Below are 26,203 nucleotides of genomic sequence, written 5' to 3' on the forward strand. Positions count from 1 at the left end.
AATTTTAACTCCTTAAATTGAGAAAATTCAATTATCCTAATTAATATTCTAATAAAATTGTCTTTGTTAGTGTTTAGGTCCTTGGGGAATTTATAAAGCTTAGGGAGAGTAGTTTCATAGCTCTGGCTGCCTCAGGTCATGTCACAATTATGCACACTAGGTATGCTCTTCTGGCTGTTAATATCTATGGAATCCAAGCCAGTGTTTCTCAGGAATGCACAGATGTTTCTCAGGACGTATTAATTCCATTACTAAAATGTCAGCTTTCCATTTTCTTGTATTTCAACTGCAGATCAGACTGGGCTTTCAGAATTACAGTTCAAATACAGTACAGAGAAAATTTTATTACATATACCTAATCTACCAGGGCTCTTGAGAAAACTGTAAAACCAATAAGTAGGTGCTAGACAGAAACCAAAAACACTAATTTTTTTCATGCTTCTAAGAAACAACTGATTTCTGGCAGGGTTTAAACTCAGCAAAGTTCAGCTGCTACAATTAAACTTATGAATTATGGAAAGCAAGAGACAGAACAGCCCAAGAACCATCACATCACCTGTCATGACTGATACTGCAGCTGCTTCCAGTGCAAGCACAAGAACAAGCTGTACACATCCACACAAACAGCCTTACCCAAAGGATTCGCATACTTCAAGATGGATGCAAAATCTTTCTTCTGGACTTTTGGGAGGCTTTTGATATAGTTTTTTGCCTTAAAAGAAACATGGGTATTAAATTAGATCTTTGCAACCTTTGTAATGTGACAACATTAACTATTTGTTTAATATTTTTCTCAACAATATTTTGACAGCACATTGTAAAAATGCATTTTTTCTGTTGATATTAACTTTCTTCCTCAATGGAATCTTTTTTTTTAATCAAGCTTTAAAACCACAAATTAGAAATTATAATGCAAAGCTTTAATTACTAGTGCTCTGTATTTAATATATTTATTCAAATAAATATGTATGAATTATTTGAAACAGCATCATAGTGAATTTACAGCAATCTCTAGAAGTGAACCTTATATAGTGATTTCTTTATATTTAAATTGTACAGTTAGTCTAATGAATAAATTTAGGTTCTTTATAGTAAGGGCCTCAGGATTCTAGAACAACATCAACACAAAGAAAGAGACATTTGCAAACAACTGGGTTTTCTGAATATCTTCCCATTTTCAGTACCTTTACAATAAAAGTTTCCATATATCAGCTCAGCTGTTTATATGGTATACACTGGAATCCTGAAATATTTAATGTTCTGCTAATTTTCTGTCATTCTAGCCCCCATCTCCAGTAGCTATTGTGGGTGCACAAATCATATCAAGACAGAGAAAGACTATCGGGGCCGTTTCAGTAGTCAATACACATTATCTCAGCCTGTCAAAGAACTGAGTATGCCTTAAAGGAAAATTATGACATGGAAAATCAACTGACAAATCAGAATACTCACATCTTGACTGTGCAATTTTTGAACAAAATCTTGAGTTGGTGTACCTGTTATTTTCATTATTTCTGTGAGTTGGTCCAGATCTGAATACCAGAAATAAGGAACAAATTCTTTCACTATTAGGAAACTAAGCATTCTGCAAAAGTAATGCATTTCTTCGCTGTTGGAGAATAATGTAAAAATCTTAATTTAATGTCTGAACAGAAGATTTATAGAAGATGAAAGTTCTCAATTTTTCTTAGAAAAGGCAAAGAAAACATCCTATAATTTGGGAATACATAACTGAATCATCCACAAAGTTTTCTAATATTATCAGACCTGTTCTGCATTGTTTGGACAAAAATCAGTCCAAAAGTATTAGAGTATCTAAACAATCAACACATATATTGCACGTACTAGGAAAAAAAAAAAGGCTTTTCTACTGTCACAAAGCCTTTTACTTGATGATTTGAGGTATAATTCAAAGATCACCTCTACCAAAAAAAAAATCACTAATACAAGTTTTAATTGGCAGGTATGCAAAAAGTGGCACAGATAAGAAATAATGATTTAACGAGAAAGCTGCAAGCAATTTTACTATTAATTTCAATTTATACTCATCAGTTTTTGAACAGACCTACTGTATCACATAACCTCTCAATTTTCTCGCATCAGTATCATAAATTCACTGAAGGATACGATCATTTCCCTTGAACAGAGGTCTCCCTGTAATCATCTCAGCCATTATACAGCCCACAGACCAGATGTCAACTGAGAAAAAGACCAAGAGGCACATTAACTTGTCTGTTTAAGTGTGCATAAAGTTTAATTTAAAACATATTTTAAATAAATATAAAAATTACCTTTATAGCCTGTTATAAAATAAATGTGTACCTTGCCAAGTATGATGAACAACACAGGTAAAACCAACAGACTTTTTAATGAGCAAACTGGAGATGATCTCGTGATATGCAGAATGAGTTTCTCAGTAACAAGCTCATAGGAAGTAAATTTTCAATGCTTTCAAAAACTTCTGTGGTTATCTTAGTGTTATTTGAATTCCCTCCATTTGCCATTTTCCCCTGCCTGTTCAAATTAAAATCAGCACACCTTTACAGAAACACAAGAACAGAGACCTGACTGTCATGTCTGTATAATTAAAATATTTTTTTTCTAATCACCTTGGCACTTCCTGTTACTCTCAGAAAATATATATTAAAAAAACCCAAACTCACCACCACATGATTACCTGCAATTTATCTACAAGGAAGTGTTGCATAATTATATTGTCATTTCTACCTCCAATTTCTTATTAATTTCAGGAACAAAGTCTTGGTGCACTGTATATTCTGATTCAGTGAATGCTTTAGCTCTGTTAAGATACTTCTGAAGGAACACTGACCTGTCTGAGTATAATGCATCCAGTTAAGTATGACCTCTGGGGCTCTATACCACCTTGTAACCACATAGCCGGTCATCTCACTGTCTGTATGTCTTGCCAATCCAAAATCCAGGATCTGTAGTGAAAGCACAAGGCACATTCACATCAGACAGCTTGTTATCTAGTTCATCCAGTTCTTTACAACTGTAGGGGAAAAAAACCAAAACTGGAGCAAGCTGCAGAGATTAGTTTATTTTTGTATCTTTTTCTTATTGAAATGTCTTGTTCTCATTTTAAAAATCAAGACAGAGGTAGCACAGATAATTGAATAACGTCTTTTCCAGTTACATACTTCTACAGCACCATCAAAAGCTGTAAGACCAGTAAAGAAAATAATAAATTATTCACTTTTTAATTAAAAATATTTACTTTCACACATTTAATGCAAAAAATTTCCTGACCACAGAATCACCATTGTATCAAGTTACAGCTAAAAGAACAGCACCCACTTCAGACAGTGTCCATTGCTCTCACATCCCAGATGGCAGAACTATTCAAGAGTGTGTTCCAACAATACTCTGAATTAAGAGGGTATTGTTATTTCTACTTTATGAGTAACTCATAGTAGAAATAACTACAAGACTTTCACTAGGTCACACTGAAAACTGGGAGCAAGAGTAGGGATTTACCATCATTTAGTCCCATCAGTCTTCTCCAACCTCCAGCATCAACTACAGAAAAACCTTTTGTATGAAATGCAAGATCCATGCAATTTTTTTGAAGTGCTATGCACAACTCAGTGTATTGCTAAGATTCTCTAGATTATCTAGATATTTCTGTCTAGATATAGCAATGTGTACAGCAGCAAGATTAAAAATTAATGTTATAGCCTTTTGTCAACTTCTATAAAATTTGCCTTAAGAAGGCCCACCTGTATGGACTATCAAAAGATGCAGACAACAGCGAGAAAATTCCACTGCTGGAACGACAATTGGTTTGTATTTATTGGAAAGTTCATGCTTCTATCAAGAAATGGGAGGTGTGGGTAAGTCAAGTTCTATTGAAGATAAATCATGGTCACACAGACAACTAAATATGAAGCTTTGCATGAACAGCCAGTTTGTCATGTGAATCCAGCTTCACATGTTTATTGATAGGGCAGGGGTTTTAATAGGGACACATGAGCATTCCTAAACCAAGACTCATGTTTTTGTAATGCACTCTGCAATTAAGCATTCTAAAGCACTTCAGGATAGTTTCATCATTCCCTGGCAAAAATGATGCCTTAACAAAAAGGAAAATTATATTTTCATTCACAAATCAAGACTACAAAATATTATGGCTTATCTTTATTGCCATACTGGAAATATAATTTCCATGTTTTCCCTATAACTGCTGATTACCAATCAAGTTAAAAACAGGAATAGAATGCAAGGGAGACATTTTTTTTTATTCATACCAATTAAATGCACTTGATTGTGCTGATTTTTTGGGTACTGAAGATTTACTAGACTCAAAATTTTTGTAGTGGCAAAGTACACCTTTATGGCTTTTATTGTACATATGCAGCACACAATCTATTTTCCCAGTAAGACAGCAGGAAGAGTGGAAGAAAAAGAAAAAAAAATTATATAACAGGTCAAAGCCAGAAGTGATACAGTCTGTTCTGTCACATTATTTTAGGCATTTTATCTACCAAGGCTTCTGACACACAGAGTTGAAAACAAAAATATAATCTGGTTTTGTAGATCTGTAGAAGTAGAAAATGGCAGAAAGAATTCCTGTGTATTATGCTTTAACTTCATTACTTATTTTCATTTACATTTCATTAAGCTCAAGAACAAGTGTATCCTGTTTGTACTTAATATTAACATGGTACCATTTCAACAACTATCTTCATATAAAACTTTTATATGTCTCACACAACTTCAACTTTTCAGCTGGAACTTCCACAGCAATTTTCAGAACACCTTTGAAAATCCTTTTTATAATTTGTGAATTATGAAAGAATGACCCAATCTCCCCCAGCTCCTCAAGGATAGGTCTCCCTTGACTCAGCCAACTTAATTTTCCTAAATTGCTTCAGTAACTAATGAAAGTAACTTAAAGATTACAGAAAGGGCGGTGACTACCCCCCATACACCCTTTACTGTCACTTTTCTGATACTTACGTAGGAGTTGAGAGCATCAGATGAGGGAAAAATGAGCATCAGAAAGCTCATTGTGAAAAAAATGATAGCTAATTAATTACCCATTCAAGGAATTGTTCCAACTTGCTTACAGTCTCATCATCTGGAGCTGCTGCAAGGGAAGCTGCTGACTGCACAGACATGAGGGAAATGATTGCACTATCCCTGGCAACGTGATACTGTGCCTGCATAAACTGACTTTGAGAGTGTGCAAAAAAACCAAACGTGTTAAGTAGATACAGATCAGGAGACACCTGGCCTGCATCTCAAAATATAATTGTACAGCTGGTGGTGTGGGGGAAGACAACCATATAGAACTGTTTTTTCTAAACTCTCTTCTCTTTTCCCATCACCCTGGGATCCACTCAACATTTGTCCACCTACAAGTCAAGAAAAGTCAATGACTTTTTGTGTTACATAGGAAAACTCTAAAATCACAGGACCCTGGAACATTCAGGTCCGTATCCAAAGATCAAAATTTGTATTACAATGGCTACATTCAAGTATATAGTTTGCATGTTGCATGCTAAAAACCACTTTTGTAGTGCTTTACATCACCTTTTATTTTATTCAGTTTAGGGTGTCCTTCATAACCTTTGATCTCCTGTATCTCCCAGCTTATAGAATTAGACTTTTTCTATTTATTCAAAGCTGAAATTTTCACATAACTGAATCACTCCCATAAACTCTTATGTCTCTTTTACAGATGAAACCTTGGCCATAAGATCTGACGTGTCCTTACACATCAGGACACAAAAAACCCCATTCAAATGCCCTGTTGTTTTGTGAGGACATACAGGCCAATTGTGATTCAAGGGCAAAAAGCCTGGCCCAACACTGAAACCAGCCAGCATAGCATGTCCACAGCTGCTGCACCTGTTGTCTTCTGTCTTCTAACTCATCTGCTTTTTCACACAAACATACCTTACCTTCAATTCACAGTCTTCATTTACTGCCAAGTTTCCAGGCTTCAGATCCTGCAATCAGATTTTAAATGAATGGGTTTTTTTTAATTTATTTTACTGCAAGACAATAAAATACACTTTTTTGCTTTCTTTCTTTCTAGTTTGATAGTTTTTATGTAACTATTTTGAACAGCAACAGGTAAAATGATGTCATAATAAATAACACAATCAAGGATGCAAACTTGCATATATTTGGCTTTTTTCCAGTATATTTTCCCCCCAAGAAAAATAAATTATTTTTTTTTCTGCTAGAAGTCAGGAAAATACTTGCCAGTGAAGGAATTCACTAATTTTTCTATGACAGGGATTTGGACATAAATTTGTTGAATTTAATACTAACACCACAAGGTTAACAATTCACATACATAGTTCTGGACTGTACATGTTGCATATCAAAATAGGCAATTATAAAGGTTGCTTACTCTGACAGACTTAGAAGGAGTACTGAAAGAATCAAACAATATTTTATATAAAACCCTATGCTTTCATCTGTGGAAAATCAATTTCCTAAGAAAATCAATACAGCTGCAAAATGAAAAAGATATTTCCTTAAGTTTCTTAAGCCACCTTAGAGATTTCTAATGATCTTCCACAACTGTAAAGTTTAGCAAATGGAAGAGTATTGGGAAAGACTAAGATGATATTGCAATATCAGTGACTCAGACATACATAATTAGAAATACATTTTCCTTCATGTTTTTCAAACCTTTGTTTGATACACTTCAGCACAAAATCTTTAGAAGTACCTTCTTTCTGAACTTTTTAACAGGGATCCACCTGTTTTATACAGAGTTTTTTTAAGATCAGAGGAGACTTCAGGAGAAACAATTTGGTGCAAAAAGCCATAATGTAACCAAGAAGCTTAAGGGTCATCAAGAGAGACCTTAGAAGAAATCTAAGCAGTGGTAAGTTTAGACCATGATCCCAGCAGTTGCAAAAATAAAAACATCTTACATGATTTTGTCAGTTTGTGTAGTTGCCATGTCCAGCTTAAATCTACTATACAATGTACATTTTCTATGGTTCTCCTGATACTTTATTAAAAATGGACAATTTCTATTGTTCTAATGCAGTTTTGGGGGAAGATATACTGCTTAGTACCACAAAGGCATCATTCAGAACTCCTTCTTCACAGTGCAGAAGTGATTTTAAGTGAACTTTATACAGAGAAGGGAATCAAAAAGAAACAAATGCTTAATTTCTCTCAGAAAAAAATGTAAGTTCTTAAGTCTCTATAATTTTGGACAATTTTTTTCCGTTTCTATTGTTCCTCCAAAACTCTGAACACTGATATAAGGTTTAAAGAAAAACACTAGAAGTTTAATCTTCATTAAAAAAACCAAAACAAACAAAAAATCCTCAAACAACAACAACAAAAAAAAAAGCCAGAAAAAACTCTTATCCATCTCAATTTAGATACTATTTGTTCTTGTGGAGACTTACAACTCAACCTTACAAAGAAAACTAGGAACTCCAAATACAAGTTGTATTCAGTGCAACTTGAGCGGACAGCTTACACTGACATAGCCATGCCAATTTTGCTCCCATTGAAGAAGAAATCAAAGGCACCAACTGAGAAAACCTATGAACAGAATTTCAGGCATATTTATAAGTATGCTTTAACACAAGCATCACTCATATTAACAAAATATAAATATCTTTCATGTTTTTCCACTTACCCTGTGAATTATGCCTGATGAGTGGATATACTGTAAAAAGAGAAAGTATTTTTTAGTTGAGGTTCTGAATTTAAAAGTTGCTTGGGACAGAAGAAAAATAGTTTTTCACAGTGCTAAAGTAAACCGAAATTAGAAAATGTTTATTTATTGCACAGAAGATCCCTTTAGCTATAGTTTTAATGTACAGATAATTATACTAGTATTTTGTCCTTTCCCTCCCCTAATAATGAGAAACCACTAAATCAGTTTGAGTATGATATTTATTTATCAGAATGAAACATGCTATTTTATGTATCAGAAATGCTCTCCTGCAATAGGGGTCTCTGGTGTGCCATCATAGTTTAGATTCATATGCTTCAGCAGCACTGGCTTTCAAGAGACCATTAACACTGGGATGAAGGCCAGTCAAGGTCTTATCTGACAATTCTTGCTACATGCTTCAGTATTTCCGCAATGGAAAGTCAAGTTCAAAGACATTCTCTTTATTTGAATATTTACATCACCCATTCAGTGACCTATTTAAGGGCTCAAAAAAGGCAAACCAACAAACTGAACACCCAGGACTAGTTCTTTTGGGATGATACCTGATAAAATACAGATATTTAGACCCATGACTCACCAAATGCTCCCCACTGAGGTATGCAGTTTCTCTCACCAGCTGAATGAATGAAACCCTAGGACAGACTATTTTCACCACAGTCAAAAGGGAACTTCCAGTAACTAATAGTTCAGATCTACGCATGTCTTGCAAGGATCGAAATGCAGAAAGTTGTTCTGAACTGAGGACATGGTTTCTAAGAGCAGCCTGGGATGTGCTAGTCCCTTCAGGTGTGAGGAACTGATCTGAAACTCCCACAGACCGTACTAGTGATGCTAAGAAACACAAGAACAATAAAGCTTTTAAACAAAAACACTTGAGAAAAGACGAATAAAATGCAAATCCTCCAGCTTCACCTGAAGAACTCATTTTATTTCATCCTGAAGAACAGGACAAGTGGCAACAGTCACTGGGAACTAGCTGGCAGAGCCAGAGAAGACCAACCAGGAATAGTCAGCATAAGGTCAGAGAAATGCACAGTAGAAAGCAGCTTTGCAGGATAATTGCAAATCAGCCACAGCAATGACCATCTCACCCAGCAGCCCTCAGGATGCACCATTAACCTCACAAATGCAACCATCCCTCTGCAAAGGGGTCCTCATAATCCAACTGATGAGAAGCTCCAAGACAAAGAAAGCAAAGCTACAGAACAAAAACCAACTTCTTCAGACAGAACCAAAGTGCCTTTCAGACTTAGATTTCTGAACTTAAAACAAAACCCACACAACCTAAGCAGCACAAGATCTGCATTTAAGGTGCCAAGTTTCTAAAGCAGTGACTGAAAAATTCTCTGACGGTTCTCTCTTACACCTGACTGGTCACACCAGATGTGGTCTCAAAGGTTCTGAAAAGAGAGAGGGGAGAAAAAGCCCCCAATTCCTTTAACCCTGTGCCAACAACTTTACCAGTCCAGCCCAGGCTGTGGTAGAGCCCTGCTACTGCACAGTCACACTACTGACTGCTGTGCCAGAGCCCAGGCCTGTCTTGGCATCTGCAGTAGATCCTGCTGCAGCTTACTTGCAGATTGGGAAAGGTTTAACATCACCCGTAGGAAATAGCAAAGCCCTGCACAGGATTTCCTGGGGCTGACACAAGACATTGAGGGCACATGGCTGCTTCACAGAATGTTGGCTGTAAAACCACTACAGCAAACAAAAAACTAGAAAATGTTCTGTCACGGATGTACACGAAGTGAATTGCAATGGGAGGAGGAGGAGGAAGTTTGTCAATTGTATGTGAATACCATATGTACTTTAGGAAAAAAAAACAAACCCAAGCCAGAAATGTAACTGTAAATAGCTAAACTTCCAATAAATTTAGAAGAATATGTCCTCTATCATAGCTATCTTGATCAAGGATATCACAGTGTCTACTTGCATTCTAAATTATTGCAGTATCTTCTAACTGAAGCCTCTTGATTTTTCAGAGCAGATGCTTAAAATATTCTATAGTCAGTTTTTGCTGCTAAGACTGTACACAGAAAAGAAATAGCTGGCAGACCTAGTCATTTGGCACTTCAGAATGTGGAATGTAGAAACAGGAATTAAAAGGTCTGCACCCTTCACAGTTTCAATTTAAGTAAATCTCACCTGTTTGGGGACAAGAGTATGGTTTTGCTGGCATTCTCACCCCACTGAAGGTTTCGTGAGTGCTCACAGCACCAAAATCATGTTAACACTTTGGGGAAAGCTCTATGTTTTCTTAATGCTCCTCTTAACATAACACTGCTGAGATTATGTGAAACAACAGTTATTCCTGATGGTAATGCACACATCAGGCCTTTCTGTAAGATGAAGTACTGGGGCTGCGCTGCAGTGTTCCTTTAACAATAGCAGTATTTTTTTTAACATTATTTCATAATCTCCTGGCAGGTAGCAACACTGGAACTATGCCAGTCTTCATTTAGAAAGTTTTCCATTTCTGTTCAATAGCCTTCTGAAATGGGATCCTGTTCTTGTTCTACTCATTAAATTATCCATCTATTGACAGATTCGTCATTCTCAACATGGCAAAACAATTCACAACAGAGTAGGCATATCCTTCACAGTGTTTTCACAACTTCACCTGAACCATATTTTATTCAAGAACCCAGTTAACACAACTGAAGTGCCTTGGAGCACAGGAGCTCTCTGTACATTATCTGAAAGACAATTTCTGGTAGCACACAAATCCTGGAATCCAAGCTTCAGATCATGCTAGGAAGTCATCCAACAATCATCTAAATTTTAAGCATTCTTTTCTTTATATGTAATCTCTACACAAAATAAAAAGCTAATCAAAAGGGAATTAGCAAAGACTGAGGAGAATGTGTTCTAAGCAACATGCAAAATGAAACTGAAAAGCATCTTGGCAGGGAAGTAAAAACTGAAGAGGAAATGAGTCAGAGGGGGCAGGGAAAGCAGAGAAGCAGAAAAAAAAACAGCATAAATGTGAACAAAAGACAGTAAATACAGATGAGAAAATGAGAGAACTAGAGTAGGTACATCTTACCATAACTATGGCAAAGGAAGATTGAACAGGTGTCTGTATGGCTCAAGAGCTGTCTGCCCCTTCTCAAGCACTATGAATAAACAGACAGGACTGACAGCCACCTCCCCCAGACCTCTATGAACAAGAGCCCAGCTGGCATTCCGGCAGAACAGGGACCCAAGACTGAAAGCTCCAGTCTCTTTCCACCTACATATACAGACATTTGTGTTTAGCTTGCCTTCTGTACTCTTAGACAATACACAGCCTTTTTGTCAAACAAGAACAAAAAAAGAAATATGAAAGCCCTTCCAAGATGCAAGTTCACACTTAAGTAAAATTTAATGCCAGACTAAGGCTCGACTAGGAAACAGACAAAGGAGAGTCATGTCATTGTTTTTAAGGGGTGGCACATCACATTGAATTCTGATAAATTACAAGGCTCACCAAAGAAAGAAAATGAGTATTTCATTCTCTGTAGAAAAAAAGACAGCAAAATGTTAAGAACTGACAAAAAAGAACTGTACAGACTTGCAGAGAAAAGCCTGAAGAATTGATAAAAATCCTCATGAACTCAGTCTTGACCTCAATTCATACATGTTTTTTAAAAGCAAGGCTGTTGAGCCCATTGTATACAATCAGTCCAGAACCAGCCTACAGACAGAATGTAGATGTGAAGCCTGCGTGAAACAACTGGGGGCTTAGCAAAAATCTCCCTTATCCCTTCACAGTACATCAGTCATGCAGAGTTCTTCCTACATGCGTTTAACTGTCACATGTAAACAGGTTGTTACAGTAGAATGTGCAATGTGACAAAAATTATGAACAGCCTTCTTGCCTTTGACCAGACATAAATACAGATACCATAAAGTTCTTATACACCCTGCAAAGGACAAATGCATATTGCAGGTCACATCTTCAACACAAAAAGAACCCCCTCAGAACAGACACCATCAAAGTTGAAAGGTTAACAACAAAGTCATCATACAAATGAGAAGCTAAGCTTGAGAAGATGAGTTTTACCACAAAGATCTACAATGGCATACTCCCCCCTTTCCCAGGTGCTGCAAACATTTTTCCCTTATAATGCCTCTACTGAATGCCAGCTAAAGTATATGTTTGTTACCCATGCCCCGCCAAAAAAGCAATCCAAGTAAACACAGATGGGTTGTCTTTAACCCAGATACAGCAGACCTTAAAAAGTACAAGATTTTCATGCAAAACTTGGCTAACCCTTTCTTAAACAGCTAATTTACTGATGATATCTGTAAAAGAATAAACAAATTACTGACTCATTTTCTTTTTTTTCTGCATGCTAGCAACACTGCTTTCAGCTTTCACATTTCCCAGCACAGGAAATCTACAAGATTTGAAGGCTACAAGAATGTGCCTCAAACACCTGACCATTCCTATTTCTTAAAAATATTTCCAGATAGGTAGGGGCTGAAATGGTTGGATGAGAATCCAAAATTTAATGGAAGAGATACAGTAAAGACTGTTCTCCAGAGTTTGCTGTGTAGTAAAAAGTGACAAAACAGCCTAGTAGCTGAATAATATTTCATTTTCTGCTGGTAATTTTGAGGTAAGTACAATTGTACTCTCAAAAACATGGGGTAAGAAACTATTCAGGTAAACCACTTCTTACAGAAGATCTATCACAGTTACTATCTCAGAATTCCTGCTGGTAGCTGGTTGCCATGTAACTGCTTTTATTTTTATGTCCCTCCCACAGGAGACAGTCCTTCATGAACTCTTTCAGCACGTGTTCTTTACACAGGATGCAGTCCTTCAGGAGTGGACTGCTCCAGTGTGGGTCCCCCATGGGCCACAGGTCTTTCCACAAAACCTCCCAGGGGCCTGCTTCAGCCTGGCTTTCTGTGGGATGCAGCTTCATTTAGGCCACATCCCTGGGCCCCAGGATGGGGTCCTCCATGGCTGCTGTGTGAATAGTTACTCTGTTGTGTTCCTTCATGGGTTGCAGAGGATCAATCTGCACCACCATGGTCCTCGTGACCTGCTGGGCAATCTCTACTCCAGCACCTGTAGCATCTTCTCCCCCTCTGTCCTCACTGACCCTGGTGCCTGCAGTGCTGCTTCACATTTTCTCACTCCCCTCTCACAGCCGCTTCACAGCATTTTTTTACCCCTCCTTAAATCTATTACCACAGACATGCCATGAATACTACTGATGGGCTCGGTTTTAGCCTGCAGTGGGTCTGCCTTGGAGCCAGCTGGAACTTTGTTCAACATGGAGGCAGTTCCTGGTATCCTCTCACAGAAGCCACTCCTGCAGGCTTCACTAACAAACAAACCTTGCCACAAACCTGCCCAATACATCCTCATAAATTCCTGCTTGTTTTCCTCCCATGTATGTCAACCGTACACAGTTGCTCCATTTGTCTTCCACATTTACTGATCCAACACACTTCAGTGTCAACCTTTGGGGCCGCAAGTTCTGCTCTGCTGGCCTCTGTCATATAGTTTATGTCACTAGGACCAAACTATGTTTCTAAGCCATTTCACTGGAATTCAATTAATTATTCATCCTTTCCATTACACTCCACCTAAGCTAATTATTTACAGTTCACATATTGCTTGCCTGTAAAGCTAGCACAAATGATGTTTTTCATCCCTGGTGAATAGCATGCCTCTCCTGGAAACCTTCTTCCCAGACAGTTACCTGCAACTTAAACAGACCACTCCACTCACACAGTCCTTGAGACAGCACTTATTAAGACATGGCTTTGTGACTAGGGAACTAATTATAAAACTGAAATTGTAACTCAACATTCAAAGTCCAGATTAGACGTGAATTTTTCTCCAGCTTAAACAAATTTCCCCCAAACCTGGCTTTAGTTCCTGCATTTGTAAAATGGGAATTATAGCACTTATAATGATTTAGATTTAATACATATTTTTTACTATACTAGGTGAGATAAATTCCATCCTGCTATTAAATTACAAGTACTTATAGCTCTCCATAACTGTTTACTAGGAAAAAAAGGCTGTGAAATCAAAATAGTAGAACTGGCAAACCTTTAAGCCTTTCAACATCTGATATACTAGGAACTGGATTCGGTCTTCAGTTAATTTCTCATGTTTCATTATCTTACTCAAGTCTGTTCCCATAAATGGCATGACGAGGTAGCTTAAAACAAAACAAAAAAAGGAAAGAAAACCAAACAGATTAACTTGATTAACTTTGTCATGTAAATTTAAACAATTGTATATTATAGTTCAATTACAGTATAAAATTATGGATCATTCCATTTACCAAACAATTCCATCAACATCATCCTCCTACCCTCCAAGCCCATCTGTTTTTATCTAATTGTGTTAAAGAGGTACTGCCCAGTTTTGTCACGGATTATGGAAATTTGATAGTTATCAGAACTAGCTTAGAAAGAAACTGACCAAAAGCCTCATGATATATCAAAGACAGCTACACAGAAAACTAACATATTCATGCAAGACAATGATCTCACAGTCATGACCACCTCATTAGACTAGCAAAATCTGGAGGATGATTTTGTGTCTCATTTAAAAGACAGTGCTTCAATGCTCATCATATACATGTGCATTCTATTACATATGCTGTATAAAATGCTAGCACAATAGACAATACGGACAACATTCCTTTTGGCTCAACGATCAATATGAACATATGCTCCATGTTTCCCATACTTCATTTTCTACATTTTTCTGTCAGATAGCTTTCTTTGTTAACATATAAATACACAAGGTTGTTTAGGAAACATAGATACACTAGATAAAATCCAGAACAGTTCTACTAACACGGGAAACCTACATCAAACCCAAAAGGATTTCTGAGCACTGTTTCTCTAGCAACTCTAATTCATCAGAATTGTAGCAGTAAATAAATAAATCAGCAGACATGTTAAGCATCTTGTGTAAGAGATGGCACCAAAAGGTCAGGGAGATGAGGTAGAAACAACCTGTATCAGATGCTGTTTGGACCACTGACTGGGGAAACAGTCACAGGGCACAACAGACCACAACGCAGACAAACACTAAAAAACTCAGCAGCACCAGCACTTTTGAACTGATCCTTGAATTCGGATGGGTCCCACTGAGATATACCATGTAGTAGGGGTAACTTTCAGCCTACCTGACTGGGTTAAGGATTGTCCTACCATTTGAGCAACCTGGGCCTTAGGATAAGAAATCAGTATATATATGGTGGATTAGGGAATTCACTAAATTGCCATTTACTAAGGGCTGAAAGAAATACACACCTTGCAAGATAGGAAACTGGTTCAAATGACAATCTGAAACTCCAGCCCACCAAAGTTCCATGTAAGAATCACATTAAGATGAAACTCAGAAAAAGAAAGTCCATGAAGCAGAAATTTTGAAATTCTCTATTTTAAAAAAAAAGCAACAATGCTCTGCTCCAAAAAACAAATAACTTGGAACTTACAAGTCATTAAACTTTTCCAGTGTTACATCTGGTGTGAATACATCCAAAATTCCAATGACCTTAAAAAAAAGGAAAAAAAAATTAATGGCTGATTTGGCACAATAAAGCCTAAATTACCTAGTAAGTGAAAAAATATAACCTAAAATATAGTAAGACATTAGCTACAGGCATTAACATGGCAGAAAGAATACCTAAAGTAGTGCCAGGATTTGTTGTGTTAGATTTTATAATTCAGATGGCAGCTTTACCATAAAAAATGTGATAAAAAAATGTAAATATCTACTGGAACTACAAGTTCAGAGGCTAACCATTTTATGTAAGGGGAGACAGTGTTTTATCACTTTAACTACTGAAGTGTTAAAAATAAACCAGAAAAATCAGTTTATAATATGAAGCACTTGTAAGTGCTCTCCACCTAGCTCGGTCTGACGAGTATCAATGAAGTGCACTTTAAATATCTTCTAATTTCAGTAACAGGGTAATTTAGGTATATAGACTACAGTAGCTTCTTGGAAGTCCAAAGAAGAAGCTAGAACTAAACCGTTTTTATTGAGAGAAAATTAGCAAGGACTTTATATGATTTACTATGGCTTATACCTTAGGTTCTCCAAAGCGTTTTTTTTGTCAAACAGAAGCATTCTATCACTGACCAAAGAAATAATAATCTTGTAAAATGTATTTTCTACCACAGCTCTTCCTATAGTATAGTTTTCGGGAGAACTACACAAAGTGACTGGTTGCATTACACTACATACCAATGCTTCTTTCAAGCCCATTGAACACCAGAAAATTAAATATACAGAACTCAATACTCAAAAATAAGTAGCTGGAATGATCTAAAGTCAAATTTTAGTTTAGATGCTGCTTAACACAGGCAGTGCCTAAATAACACAGGCTTTGAGCTGTTTCTTTTCTGAGTTTCTTTTCTACCCCTGCCGTTAACTCATGACCATTTCTGTCTCATCAGAGGAAGACTCCCAAGCCTCAAGAGTGCTTATAGTGTTTCCCAAGAGCAGGCTAGTATGTCACAGAATCACAAAATATACTGAGCTGGACTCATATAGATCATCAAGTACAACTCTTGTGTGAATGGCCTGGAAGGGGATTGAACACACAACTTTGCTGTTATTAGCAACATGACGTTTTGCAGGACTTTGCTAGAAGCAAGCTAAAAGACTAATAAGCTTTATAACTTTGTTGAACCCCATCTTTGTGGCCATACAGACATTAGATTGTACATCAAGAACTCATCCAAATCAGTTATCTTTAAAAAAAAAAAGAAGTGAAAATAAAGAGAAGCATGAGCAGAAATGGAGGGGGGAAATGCAAGAAAAGGTCAAATTATTTAAAGCTTTAAATCCCCAACCACAATGAAATCCTTACTGCACATATTTTTAGTCTTTCCACATTAAGGGCAGACAACTATGGTTAGCCTGGATATTATCAGAATGTTATAATGATGAAGAAGATAAAAAAACTAATAAAGATGAAGGCAGAAAATCACAACTCCCTTTCTTTGTAGCCACATATACCTTTGAAAAAAAGTCACTAATAATATTTACCTGGGATGTTTATATGAAACTAATTAAAGAAAAATAAGTACTATAAAACAATCATTAAACCCACAGAGGATGTGGTTATTATTTGATGCAATACCTCTAGCGTTAATTACAGTAAGAATTTTCTTTTTTACGTCAGTTTTACATTAGGTTTTCCTTCTCTCTGTGGAGGTAGTGAGAGAAAGGAGGACAGGATTACAAAGATATACTCTGCAAAAGTGGAGTATAACACAGCTCTACAGGCATTTCCTAAGGCAGTGTGTGTACACAAACCGAGGCACAGAGCATACAGAGCCACAGAAGTTTTATGCTTTCCTCAGATGTACATATATAAAGAAGGAAGTTAACATTTTAGCAGTAATCTTATTTAATATGTATCCTTCCTTACCAACCCCCACTTTCTCAAAAGTCTTAATTGTTCTCCTTGAGCAGGTATTTCCATGCCCTCATACACCTAGGCACGAACCAGAAGAAAATAAACTCCATCACATCCGAATGTGATGACATTCAGTGAAAGACAGTGGGACACCACAATGAGAAGGGACACAGAGGAGGATCAATTAGTGTGGCTGCTCTATGACATGAACCTGTACACCAAGGCATTATCAGGCACCCCAGTGAAACACAGGAGCATGAAGAACATGTTTCCATGTAGAACATACCAACCCCAAAACTCACTAATGAAGTTCACTAACATTCTAATGCACATCTATTCAAGTAAACAGAGCTCCTGGTACTTACTTAATGCTGCCTGATGTTCATTATTACTGAGGTAAGGCTGCAAACTTATGGAGACAAACCTATCATTGCTGCAAATCCTCTACAGTGAATGAAGCCACCAAGACCAATGCTCAGCTCCCAAAGAAGGGAATTTTAAATAATGAACCAGGAAACGCTTGAAATATCCTAAGGATTTTACAATACTTCTCTTGCTTTACAAACTAAGTTTTCTGAAAGTCCTGAAATCCATTTTGGTGTCCAAAATAAGGCATACTAATAGTTAATCAATTTTAAAATAAAAGTGAAGCACTAATTTCCTTTTCCTCAGTGATCTTTATTTAATAATTGTGGCTTGGATTATTTTCCTGTGCTGAAGCAGAGTCATTCATATTTCCATTTAGGCCAGAGATTTTTTCAGCAATATTAAGCACAAGGAAATATGGGATAAAATAAATCCTCTAAAGATACAACTCCAACTACTTGTTCAGAAAAAGGGAAAGAAACGGACAGTGTAGTCAACTCCCTCCCCTACAATATGATGGAAAATCCTGTTTCTGTTTGAAACCTCTCAATTATTTGTAAAGAACTTTTTGATTTTCCAGCACTAAAATAAAAGCCATAAACAATGAAAAGAATAATTTATTTTTATAGTGTTGCCTATATAAAATGTAACAGAGATATCTGTGAAACCTTCTATAAATACATTTTTGGTGTTAACCAGCACAATTACTGACACTAGCAGATATGGAAGCCCAGCTAAGGAATGAATCCAGTACACTCTGCAATGGTAATGAAAAACATCTGTGGAAATCAGCAGCAGTGCTGCCTTTCAGCACCTTATTTTTACCCCAATTAACTCTGCCAAGAGGCAATGTCTCAAATAAATAAGCCCACAAAGAATATATCTACTGTACATTTGACTTAAAAATAACCTGGATTTCTTCAGCCTGCACTGAAGTACTCTAATAGCTTTTATCTCAAGGACAGGGTGTAATACTGTGTCACTTCCATAGACCTACAGACTGGTTTGGGTTGGAAGGGACCTTTAAGCTCCTGTAGTTCTAATCCCCTACCATCGGCAGGGACACTTTCCACTAGAGCAGGCTGCCCAAAGCCCCATCCAGCTCAGCCTTGGACACTTCTAGGGATGAAGCATCCACACCTTCTTTGAACAACCTGTGCCAGTACCTCACAACCCTCACAGTAAAGAATTTCTTCCTTATGTACAATCTAAATCTACCCTCTTTCAGTTTAAACTGTTGTCCCTTGTCCTGTCACTATGTGTGCTTGTAAAAAGTTCCTCTCCAGCTCTCTTGTAGCCCTGTTTGTGTACTGGAAGGCTGCTCTAAGGTCCTCCAGAGCCTTCTCCAGGTAGAACAACTTCAACCCTCCCAGCCTGTCTTCATAAAAGAGATGCTCCATCTTGCTGAAGTGCAAATCCACAAAACTACGCATCTACTGGTCTAACTGGTTTTCCACAGGCATGCTTTCACCCAATATATTTACTTTGAAGCCAGCAGGGGCTGGGTATCAGCATCCCCAGCCTTTCTTAACTCTACTGTGTGTGTCCCCGACCACACTCACCAACTTCACTGTCGTTAACAAATAAATAACAGGTCCACATTGGTAGGGTGGTTTCTGCCCTTCCTTTCTCCAATGACCTCTTTTCCAAACACTATTCCAACAGCAAAGCACAATGCTGAATAGTTCATTACCTCTACCCCCCCTGCACTTTGATGTATTGGATTACTTCTATTCAAGAACTGACACATTCCATTACTGTAAAAGACAGTTTCTGATATAAGCAGCACTACATCAAGAAAAAACCTGAATCTAGTATAAATTAATAAGTAATGTAGGTTACATCCCTCATACAGTAAGTGCTGCTTTCTCTTGAAGATGTTATGCATGAAAACACAATGAAGTTGAGTGGCTTGAGCACTCAGGCTAAACAAGGAAGTACATTTCTTAAGAGAGTGCCTTGCTGAACTACATATTATGTCACCTTAAATTTTCTATAGGATTAACTTCATGTTCCTGTGCTGTTCTCATCATGGGCACCTGCATCCTTTTATTACACTAAGAACTCTCAATCTTTTTTAAAATTTTTACTATTCATACCAAGGCTTGTACCACAGTCACCTTTCTTCCTCACAGCGATGAGGGATGCCTGCAAGACCTCCTTTTCTCCTGCCAGTCAGCACACTGGCACTCACAAGCCATACCCATGAGCATCACCACACTCTTCCTTCAAAGGATTCATATGTAACACTGGACAGATTCAAATCCTGCAGACAGACTCATCTTCATCTCTAGATTGGATGGCAATCAAAAGAGAAAGTTTGGGTTTCAGTGCTGCTTTTCGTATTTCCATTTCATGGAATGAGCTCATTAGTCTGCTTTACCAGTACCCAAGGCTGGATGTGAATAAATGGCTACCAGCTGAAGCCCAGCCTACGTAAAGAACCTATTAGTCTAGTTAGGAAAATAGGCAGAAATGACTATGCTGACTTACTGACTTTTGAGTACCAAAATTAAATTACTCCAGTGTCCTGTTAGCTCCCTAGATGTGCTTTCAGCCTGCAGAAAAGCAGACAGGAGCATTTCTCCCTTACAAATTTTTGTCAGCAATAAACTGTTCAGTTATAACTGTGTTTTTGCTTTCATAAGGACCAATAAGGAGATCTGCCATTTCCAAACAGGAAATATAGGCGCTTCAGTGGCATAGATGTACCCAAAGAATGTGAATTTTTATTTGGTGCAGTCCTGCAGGACTTGCTGCAGGAAACCCCTTCTAACACAGTGAGCATACTCTCATCCATTACGGCATCACTCATCTACAACTCCCTTGTTGGTCTGATTCTGTACACTGTAGATGCTGTTGCTTTCCACTACTCATGTCAGGCTAGAAGAACTGCAAAGGGTGACAGATTTAAGATTTTTCTCAAGCAAGAACATAGTGTGACCAACTATTTTCTCTGGAACTAATTCTTCCCCTGGTTGACACTCTTTTCATTTTTTCAAAATAAAAAAGAAAACAGAATTAAAAAGCAGCCAACCTAAAAGTGTACCATCCTCAGAAATGTAACTGCAGAGAGACAGATAACTTGGTGTCTGTTGGATATCCAATTCCTTCCAAAGAAGAAGAAAATGCTACATGCTTCTCATAATGCAAAACACACTCTGGTCTTCAGATGTGGGAATACGCCAGAGAATAATTTCCACTCTGAGCAATGAATGAGAGCATAATATAGAGTACCTTTAAACAAATACAGTGGTGGCCTCTTACATACAGACTTTCTAGGAAGTGAAAACATCTGTAGAATATTAACTGACCCAAGAAATGTTTAATGGGCATTTGTCAGAAATTTTACACCAGAAACACATTCAGACTAACTGGTAGAACTGCATCAGGATTCCTGTGGGTGCCTATATGTACACATAGGCATATACCTATGTACAAACACCACACTTTGCAAAAACCCCACTCTGTTCTGACACGAGCCATCAGCATGAGCCATTGCTCTTCTCTTCCTCTCACCAGTGCCATCTCTCCTTACCAGCTATTCTGCATTCCTGCTTGAAAACTTCTCTAAACAAACTGAAGGTGAGGAGAGCACCAGGGATGGACCACTGCAAACAACTGTGCACTTGTTTCAACAAAGCAGGTATCAAGGTATCACTTACAGTCCGAATGTATAAGAAAATCCAAGTTGTTTGCCAAAATAAACTAGAGGTTGTGCACCTCCACTTACTTGTCTGGGTTTCACTCTGCATACACAGACATCTCCATTAACTGCAGAAGAATACACCAATTTAGAGCTATGCAAATGTTTGAGAGCTAAAGCCAGGGCCAGAGTTACGCTGGACATATTTTCACTGCTTTTGGTTTAAAGCCAGAGCTGTAATAGGTAAATTTTAAAGGTCCTCATTTCAAATGAACTCAAAATGGACAGAAACACAGAACAGAAGCAGCATTAATGGAAAATATTTCCTGAAGGTAAAAAGACTGCTCCTCTGTACAAGATTCAGCAGATGTGAATGAAATAATGAAGAGCTGCTAAGACTGTAGTAGGATGAATACTACAAACTAGCATTGATTAAATAAAGGAGAAAAACAACTCCAAGAAGCGCTTTCTTCATTTTGCCTTAACTGTGTTTAATCTTCATTTCCATACCATGCCCTTCCATAGACCAGCTATTTATACAGCTGCAGAGTGATCTAGCAGCATATCCTACTGGAAACAAACTTTTCTTTCTGACAATGTCTCAGGAATTGATCTGGGTTAGACTGCTTCTTTAGCAGAAGAACAGATTATGGAGTTTTGGAAACATCCCGTGTCCTCTCAAATTAAAAGGCCTACAAAAAAAATAAATAAATCATACCAGTGCCATTAAAGACCAATTTATCTCTTAACAGGCAAGTCCCATCCTCTTCACACACAACCTCTGTCCCTTGGCCCTCCACACTTCTTTGGATTTGTTTGCCAAGGGCTGATGAGAAGTCCCATGTGATCAAGTCTGCACAGCTCATATGGAAACATTCCTCAATACATGGTCTACATAGAAATATGCCTCACTACATTTACTTGAGAGATCTTACAGAGAGCAAAGGTCTAATGAAAGGTGGTATGCCAGCAACCAGTCACCTCCTCCTGAAAATGCCTGAATAGATAAGCAAATTAACCTGTGACTTAGCTTCCCTACAAAGTAAAATACAAATCCAATAAAACTCAGTAGAATTACCCCTGTATTTGCTTTTACAGGATTTCTGGTCATCCTACAATCCTTCTACATAAAAAGATGAGTGTATTTCTCGAAGGGGATATAATGGAGGTCATCTAGGGTATAAAACACTAATTTTCCTCCATTTTTCTTCACTGACATGCTGATGAATTGTACCACTGAGACACAGGTTTAATGGTATCTTCTGCTATCTTAATGGAGGATCAGAGCTGCTATTTTTAACACAATGTGTCTGACCATTATAATTTCTTCCATCATTCTGAATACAGCATAAGGTTAAATAAACTGTGATAATGTATTGCTGTATGCTTAACACAAAAATTCCCTGAAAGCTACGAGGGGCAGAGATGGTCCACTGAGAGGTAATCATAGTGAAAAAATAAAACATGAAACTTTCCACAAAAGCGAATATTAAATGCCTCATGATTACAGAAGTAATTTTGAATCAAAAACAGGTCAGAAGAGTGAGATGGATGTAATTTTAACTATCAAATAAACAGAAGTAAAGTCTTAACTGTGACAGTGGTGAGATAGTGGAACAGGCTGCCCAGAGAAGTTGTGGATGCCCCATCCCTGGAAGTGTTCAAGGTCAGGCTGGATGGGGTTCTGAGAAACCTGGTTTAGTGAAAGGTATCCCTGCCCACAGCAGAAGGGTTAGAACTAGATGATCTTTCATATCCCTTTCAATGCAGGCCATTTTGTGGTTCTATGTTTCTATGACATATGCAAAAAGAAGCTCTTTGACAGAGTGACTGCGGGTCAAAAGGGTCGGGCTAAAAATCACAATGAGAAGCAATGCTGCCATTCTGGTTTAATTTTAGATGGGTAGAACAGCTAAAGGAGTACCCTTGAGATCAGCTCATGAACTGAAAATCTTAAAAGGCATTGCTGCTGCTTCTAATTCATCATGGCCAACACAACTGACAAAAGGGAATGAGGCTGGGGTGGCAGACAGGAATTGTCTTAATGGCTGTATTGCCATGTCAATCTCATCACAGATGGGTGGAACAGTCAGTTTCTGCCTCCAATCCCTGCAGGATCATTTATTTTGTCTTTGTTCTCTGATAAGTAAATGCCACAATTCATGCTAAAACTTTTCCTTAGTACATAAATCTCTTCTTTCTGTGGCCCAAACTGTTTCCTAAGATTGTAAATCATTCCCTTCCTTTATATATATTGATCTGTAACTTGTACAGATTGTCCTTAGGTTCCCCAGTGAGCATTTTCTTCTGAACTCTTTAATTACTAATTGATCCCACAGTGGAGTTCTAGGGTATTGCTCAAAAGGGTATACACTGCATAAAACCTGCTAAGAGTGGAAAATGCTACCCAACAGATTATTCTGGGAAGTGGAAGAAAAATAATCTCAAAATTCTGGACACAGTTAGGAGCTTGGCAACTGCATGGGCTGCTCTGCTCCCAAAAGTTCACTAAAGAAAATGCTGAGAGTATTAAAGCCCATATACAGAAGTTTCCTGCAAACATTAACTCCTAAACATATGCAGCAGCGGTTATAAGGCAGTTACTTTGAAGTAATCAGACTACAAGTTTTAGATTAAAACAAGCAGACAGTTTCTTAAGCCTACAAAAAGCTCTTTTTCCTTCTGGACTGTCAGGATAGCCCACAGATTATTCCTCAAACAAACGTAGTTTGTACTCACACAATAATTAATTAGTATTATAATGTTTAATGGCAATGACTAGTTATTGTTATTACCACTTTCTCTCATCCTCACTTTTGATGTCTCAGCTTTTTGTGAAGGCCGTCTGAATGGAGGTATGCTCTAATATTCCACATCAACTAACATTTTAAACTATGTACTTATGCGTAATTTTAACAACTCCCTCCAAACTATACGTTTTTTTTATCCCATATGAATTCTTCATGAACAGCACTTAAAACTACTACTGTGACCCTGGGACTCTTCTCAGCTGGAATCCGTGCTTTCACTCCATAAATACTGTTTTTGCACAAACTTCCTCTTTATTTTTCCTAAACCCCTAAGCAGTATTGGGATTATGAATCTCTCTCCCAATCACACTTTCAGTACTTCTTTCTACAGCTGTTCTTCTTTGATGTTACATGGGAATTACATTCAGAATTCTATTACCTATTCTCTACCTCACAGTAAAGGAATTTTAGTAATTTGCAGACCTTCCCCATTTCCCATTACTATCAGCCTGAAAGGTTCAAATGCTTCATGAAAAATAAAAAAAAGAGAAAAATGCTAACCTATCCCCAAAAATATGTGTATTTGCATCTTCATGCAAGCCCAAGGGAATTAAAAAAAAAAAAAAAAAGAAAAAGAAGAAAAGAAGATGATGGCACCTGAAACCCATGGATCTGTGCTCTGTATTCTCCCACAACACACAGGAACATAGTAATGGAGACTGTAATTTCTGGTCTTTAATCCCTCTCATTAGCACTGAGCATACTGCACTGTGGTCCTAATGCTCCCCACCCAATCTTTCCTACGTGGAAATTAAGTGGTGCTTCCCACAGGATATTCTTGTTTCTGTGAATTGAAGTTTGTAGGATAGGCAGATAAAAAAAAAGGCTGAAAGATTCCATTATTCCATTCAGCTACACATCTGTCTTGTCCAAATCTATATATTTTCTTTGATTTAGAGTGCCTAAGCTGTGGTTTTGAGCTAACAACTCACGTTTTCATGCTTCATGTGTTTCAGGAGACGCAGCTCTCGGTAAGCTCGTTTGGCAAAGAGTTCAGACTGAAACGGCCGGTACAATTTCTTAATGGCCACTTTGGTACCACTTCTTCCATCGACGGCTGAGCTTTAAGGGAAAATAGTCTGGTGAGCAAGGACCGAAGCAAGTCTGCAAACCCCAGCAAACCCGGGCAGCGGCTGCATCCTGCCCCGTGCTGCCGGGCTCTCGGCCCGCAGCCGCCCGTGCCATGGGGGCAGACCACCTCCCCAAAGCACCTCCGCCAGCAGCCATCTCATTTCGATCGTATAAAGCCTGCCAGACTCTGTGATGAAATGTAGACAATTATCAAAAGCTTTAAAGAGGAACATCTGCGGAGTGGAAAAAGAAAAATCCCCAAGCCAAAAGTAAGACAAAAAACCCCATAAAACGCCCAAACGCACCACCAATGCAGAGCCACACCAAGGGGCCCTCGGGGCCCACCCCAAGGGCTACAACACCCCGAGCTTCAGGGACGCTGCCGCTCCGGGGTGCCGCGGGCAGCGCTCCCCGGCAGGGCTGGGGCAGCGCTCCGGGCTCTGCTCGCTCCAGGGACGGAACACGCGAACAGGCCGGTCCGGGGCGGCCCCGCTGTTCACCTGGCCGCCCCTCTGCCCCCGAGGGGCCGACGGCACCGGGCGGGGCCAGCCCGGGTCCGAACAACAACCGGGAAAAGTTGGCAGGGAGCAACAAGCCAGAGGGCCGGGCCCGGCAGCACCCCCCGGGCCGGGACAGAGGCCGCCGCCCGCCCCCGGGCTGCCCCCCGCCGCCCCTCTCACCACACGGCTCCGTAGGCGCCGGACCCCACCGGCTGCAGGTCCCGGTAGCGGTCCCGCACTTCCCAGAGGGTCTTGGTGATCTCCTGCCGGTAGAAGCCATTCTGGGGGGAGGACATGGCGCTGCCGACCCCCGCCGGCACGCGCCGACAAAGAGCCCGGGCCGGGGGAGCGGGAGCGGCCGGCTCCGCCGAGCCGGGCTGCGCTGAGGGGCTGGGCCTGAGCGAGCGGCACCGCCCGCGCCCGCCCCGCGCAGCCCCGCCCGCCGCCCCCCTCAGCGCGGGGGACCGGCACTGGGAGCGGCCCCGGCCCCGCGGCGCCCTGCCTCCCCTCCTTCGCCGGCGTCTGGGGCAGCTCTCCACCGAGGCTGAGGCGGGAGGGTCGCGGTGTCCCGGCGGCGGCCGAGCGGGCCCGGACGGGGAGGCAGGTGCCGAGGCTCACGCTGTCCATGCGAGTCCTTGCGGTGGGGATCAAACCCCTCCCGGCCGTCTCTTCCCCGCCACGGTGCGAACCCTCACGGGGGTCCGTTTTGCGTTTATGCTCAAGTTCCT

General features: G+C 39.1%; 1 protein-coding gene across 1 annotated transcript in view; it reads right to left on the bottom strand.

Annotated features, from left to right (window-relative positions):
* MAPK12 (mitogen-activated protein kinase 12) overlaps positions 1 to 25,863 on the bottom strand; it is a 29,141-nt gene extending 3,278 nt beyond the window's left edge. The window contains 12 exon segments of the mRNA XM_015627465.3: positions 634 to 712; positions 1,453 to 1,532; positions 2,128 to 2,199; positions 2,831 to 2,945; positions 5,928 to 5,975; positions 7,481 to 7,503; positions 7,506 to 7,545; positions 7,643 to 7,672; positions 13,743 to 13,854; positions 15,148 to 15,206; positions 24,837 to 24,966; positions 25,656 to 25,863. Of these exon segments, the coding sequence (XP_015482951.1) occupies positions 634 to 712; positions 1,453 to 1,532; positions 2,128 to 2,199; positions 2,831 to 2,945; positions 5,928 to 5,975; positions 7,481 to 7,503; positions 7,506 to 7,545; positions 7,643 to 7,672; positions 13,743 to 13,854; positions 15,148 to 15,206; positions 24,837 to 24,966; positions 25,656 to 25,771 (904 nt within the window). The 5' untranslated portion in view covers positions 25,772 to 25,863.
* Between the last annotated feature and the right edge of the window lie 340 nt (positions 25,864 to 26,203).

This window comes from Parus major, chromosome 1A, assembly GCF_001522545.3.
Source record: "Parus major isolate Abel chromosome 1A, Parus_major1.1, whole genome shotgun sequence".
In the NCBI taxonomy this organism is placed as follows: domain Eukaryota; kingdom Metazoa; phylum Chordata; class Aves; order Passeriformes; family Paridae; genus Parus; species Parus major.